Genomic DNA, 4,538 nt, shown 5'->3' on the forward strand with positions numbered 1-4,538 from the left:
AAATTATGCCTACGGGAACCTCGAAATGACGCCTACCACACTCACCCGGACGCTAATTCAAAAACCTGAGTTTATCAACCCAAATATCAATAAAACGCTATTTTATCATTCCCTAAGCCCAATATACTCCATATTAACAATAGAATTTAAAATACTCTAATTACCCTGATTTTGGGATAATGCCCCAAAACCCCAAATCAATTATTTGCTCTAGTAGCTTTGCAGAGAAAGATCCCACGAACCTTGTGGTGGTTCCAGATCGTCAAAACAAGCATTAATTGAGTGAGAATGGAAGAAATAACAAGGAGAAACCGTAGGTTCGGAGAGAGAAAGGAAAGAACTTGATTCTTTGAAAAAATGCTTGCAGGATCTCCTTTTAATATCACATTTGCGTAGAAAACCATCACCGGTTTTCTCAAGCCTCCATAAAATCGTCACGGGTTTTCTCTTTAACCGGTCCAGATTTACCGCTTATTAGTTACCGTCACGCGGTAAATCCCGAAAATTGCCGCCGATTTTCTACCCTCACCAGAAAATCGTCATCGATTTTCTCCTAAACTGGTCAAAATTCATTTTTCCCAATTTTATTTTTGTTATTATATTTTCCGAGTCTCTACATTCTCCCCCTTTACAAAACTTCATTCTCGAAATTTGTTAATCCAACATTTTTCATAATTTTTGTAAGCTAGCTAACCACATTCATACAGTTAATTTAATTCTAATATATACAACATCGAATCAACCAAAATCAAACAAAACTATCATTCATTCAAACGTAAGTATATATTACTTGTGCCTCTAGCATTGTCTCCCTCGGTCGTACCAAGCATATAAACACGCGTAGGGCCACCGCCGCCACGAGGTATCGGGTTGTTTCTCCTATTCTAATCAGGAGTGAGTGCATTGTTCAGTGGAGCACGACAATCATGAGCTATGTGGCCATGCTTGCCACACCTACAACACACGGTATTCCCACCCCGGCATTCCCCCCAATGCCTTCAGTTACATCTAGCACAAAGGGGGTGAAACGAATTCTCCCGGTAGTCTCGATCAGCCCTATCTGACTTCTGACCCCAGGATCATCTCAATCTCCCTTCAGGAATCCTGTCGGATATCAGTGTGTGAGCTGGAAGGTATGGATCTCTTCTTTTTTTTTTTCATTCGCTTCTGCCTCACTTTCCTGTATACTTGCCTCAACTGCCATGGCCTTGTCTACCAGCTCAGTGAAACTTTAAGTCAACAATGCCACCACCTGAGCACGTATCCCCTGCCTCAGTCCTCTCTTAAATATCTGAGCTTTTAGTGGCTCGTCCAGGACCATATGTGAAGTGAAACGAGATAACTCCACAAATTTGGTCGCATACTGTTGTATGGTCATGGACCCTTGGGTTAATTGTAGAAACTCCTCTACTTTAGCTGCCCAGGTGGCGGCGGGGAAATATTGATCAAAGAACACTTCCTTAAAGTGACTCCAGGTGATAACCGTAGGTCCTAATCGCTGCTTTTCTATCAACTTCACCAACCTCCACCACCTCTTTGCTTCCCCCACCAGCTTGAAGGTAGCGTATTGTACCTTCTGCTCCTTAGTACAGTGCAAAATAGTTAGGAGTTCTTCCATCTCATGAATCCAGTCCTCGCTACGATCGAATCTACACTCCCTACAAAAGTTAGTGGACTCGTTTAGGTGAACTGCTGAAAGGTGTAGCCCCTCTTAGCCATTGGCTGATCCTGCTCCCTCCGAGCTTCTTTCTTAGCCTGACGTGCTATGCTACGTAGCACCGCCGAGACATCAACATCATCCTCACTGGAGGTATCCATGCATATATCTCCCCCACTATCAATGTCCTTCCCCCTAAGATCCATCCTGAAGATAGAATAAAAATAAACTTATAATCCCTCATTTATTATAACTGAAACAAGTTTAACACGAAAAGTTACTATAACATATAAGTTCTAATCCACAATTAATTCATACCGTCTTACTATAGAATCGTAACACCAACACGACAATGTGCTCAACTGACCTATCATTCCAACTTACGTTCCCAAGTTCTAGTCCCTTAACTCAGAAATGAAACCATTAATGGATTAACTGTAGTTTTCTAGAAATCGTCATCCCTGGAAAAATATAGAAAACCATCAAGAGATTACCACCTCCAAGTTTCCAGACCACTATTCCACCTAACCTACCCACTCTTATCCTTATCCTAACTCGAACCTATGCTCTGGTATTAATTAACAAGACCGTTAGGCTTTGATACCAACTGTAACGCCCCAAACCCGCCAAGTGGGGCCTAAAGGTTATGTGTTCCAAATATCGATTTCTGATACCATACACCACAATCATGCAGCGGAATTAAAATAAATAACCTTAATTTAAATACCAGAGTCTATCTATATATATATATATATCCCAAAAACAACCGCAACCATCTGTTTATATTACATTCCAGCATTTATGTAATGACCTGCTTAATTTTCATATTTTTTTTTACTATGACATTTAACATGCTCTGATACCATACTGGGATAAACCCAACCATAAACCTAAGTAACGAGAAGCAGAAATCAATTAAACATATCCATATATAATTATATATAATACAATACCAGAGTACTAACATGTTTCCCAAAATATACACATATATTTGTTCCTCAAAATACCCTCAACTATGATGGGATATACAAAAATCCTCCACAATACTCACTTCACTGACAGGGCACTATAAAAGCCCTTATATTTGCAAGTCTGGTCTGCTCGCCTACTTAGATCACTTGAAAAATGATTCAACACTGGGATGAACCAACACTCAGTAAGACGAAATATGCTATTACTAGTGTGTGGCAAATGAGCTACAGTATTATGAAAATCTGTTTTCATATAATCATGTATAATTGGATACGTAAATACAGTACAAGTAATAAAATACACCACCCTTCTATGTTGCTTAACATAACAGTATTGTAGGTTACTATTCAAAATACTTCTAGTGTACATAAGTATGTTCCTTGTTTCTGTAAATCTATACATACGTAATAGTAATTGAAAACTTTCCCTGTGGATAACTGTGTGTCATGATTTAACCCCTCATGACAGGGTTGTGCGGCCTATAGGCGGGATCTACATTGGCTGGCCGACCAAGGTAAATCACTATACTCCATCGGTCTGATCTGCCCACCTCAACTCATATCTGATGGGGAGCCTGTCCATGTCAAGGGCCTAGGTGATTGACCTACTACTATGTATTATCTAAATAGGTGGTTGCACTCATAACATAACATAATATCTGTAGCAACGGTACCGTGCTCTGTAACTGCATAGTCCAATAGGGTCTGATATTATATAATATATATCTATATACCACAATCTGATTTACCATGATTCTGAAATAACTGTAATATCCATGATGCTGCATAAACTGTAACTGTAATTCATACGTCATAATACTGTGAACTGTATAATCATAACTTTGATGACTGCATAATCATAGTATTGAAATTCGTATAATCATGGTATTGAGATTCATATAATCATGGTATTAGGATTCGTATAATCATGGTATTGAAATTCATAAAATCATAATACTGAAATTCATAAAACACATCTCCATACTATATTCATATTCTCAAGCCACACCATACTTTAATACATAATTTTCATAATTTAATAAACTGTATAATATTTTTAAAATTACCTAGCATAGCATATTTCCCTTACCTGACTACTAAAAAGTCCCTATGGTATGCTGGCCAAACACCCGCAGGACTTCCTACACAACACAATGAAAACAATATTTTCCAGAACATAATATCAGTATTTCTTTGCCTACATCATTTCCTATAACTGTCAAAAGGCCAAAAATGGACTAAAAGGTCTTACCCTGAATTTGGGATGAAATCCAACTTCGTTTCACCAATGATCCGCTTCGGCAGACTTGCAGAGAATTTCGCCAGGAGCGTCGTGGTGGCTTCGGGTCATCGATCCGACTACTGGCGGGGCCGAAATCGAAGAGAAAAGTGAAAGAGACCGTAGGGGCGAGAGAGGGAGCATTGAAATATAAATAAAAATCTGAATTTGCTCTATTTATAGGGCCAAATTCATCGATGAGACACGTCACCTCGTCGACGAGTCTTTCAGTAAATTCGTCGACGAACCCCTGTATTCGTCGACGAAATTCAGAGCAGCCCAAAACCTTCGCTCGGTATTTTCTCGTCTATGAAATCTTGTCTTCGTCGACGAATTTTCTTATACGCTCATCAATGAACCCCTGTATTCGTCGACGAGCCCTGGAAATTCCTTGAAATTATTATTATTATTATTATCTCCAAAATGCGATGTCATCAATGAAGTCTACTGCCTCCTCCTGTTCCTGTCTCCATTTTCCTCCCTCTTTATTAATAAAATAATATTATTTTTCGGGTCACTACAATTTATAAACATAAACTATTTATATAGCCGCCCCAAAATTTACCAAAATAAAATACTACCCTACCTAGAGCTCTAAGCTCAATCTTCTAATGGACTTGAAAATATAATC

The 4,538-nt window shown here is 38.8% G+C and overlaps 1 protein-coding gene across 1 annotated transcript; it reads right to left on the bottom strand.

The window, feature by feature from the left end:
• Positions 1–1,231: 1,231 nt before the first annotated feature.
• Positions 1,232–1,618, bottom strand: LOC131160983 (uncharacterized). The gene has a single exon (XM_058116849.1). It carries the CDS (start codon positions 1,616–1,618, stop codon positions 1,232–1,234), a length of 387 nt encoding a protein of 128 aa, XP_057972832.1.
• Positions 1,619–4,538: the final 2,920 nt, after the last annotated feature.

Source organism: Malania oleifera, chromosome 7 (genome assembly GCF_029873635.1).
Source record: "Malania oleifera isolate guangnan ecotype guangnan chromosome 7, ASM2987363v1, whole genome shotgun sequence".
Lineage (NCBI taxonomy): Eukaryota > Viridiplantae > Streptophyta > Magnoliopsida > Santalales > Ximeniaceae > Malania > Malania oleifera.

Coding starts and splice junctions, on each gene's coding strand:
- LOC131160983 (XM_058116849.1), bottom strand. CDS start 1,618: ATGGAAGAACTCCTAACTATTTTGCACTGTACTAAGGAGCAGAAGGTA.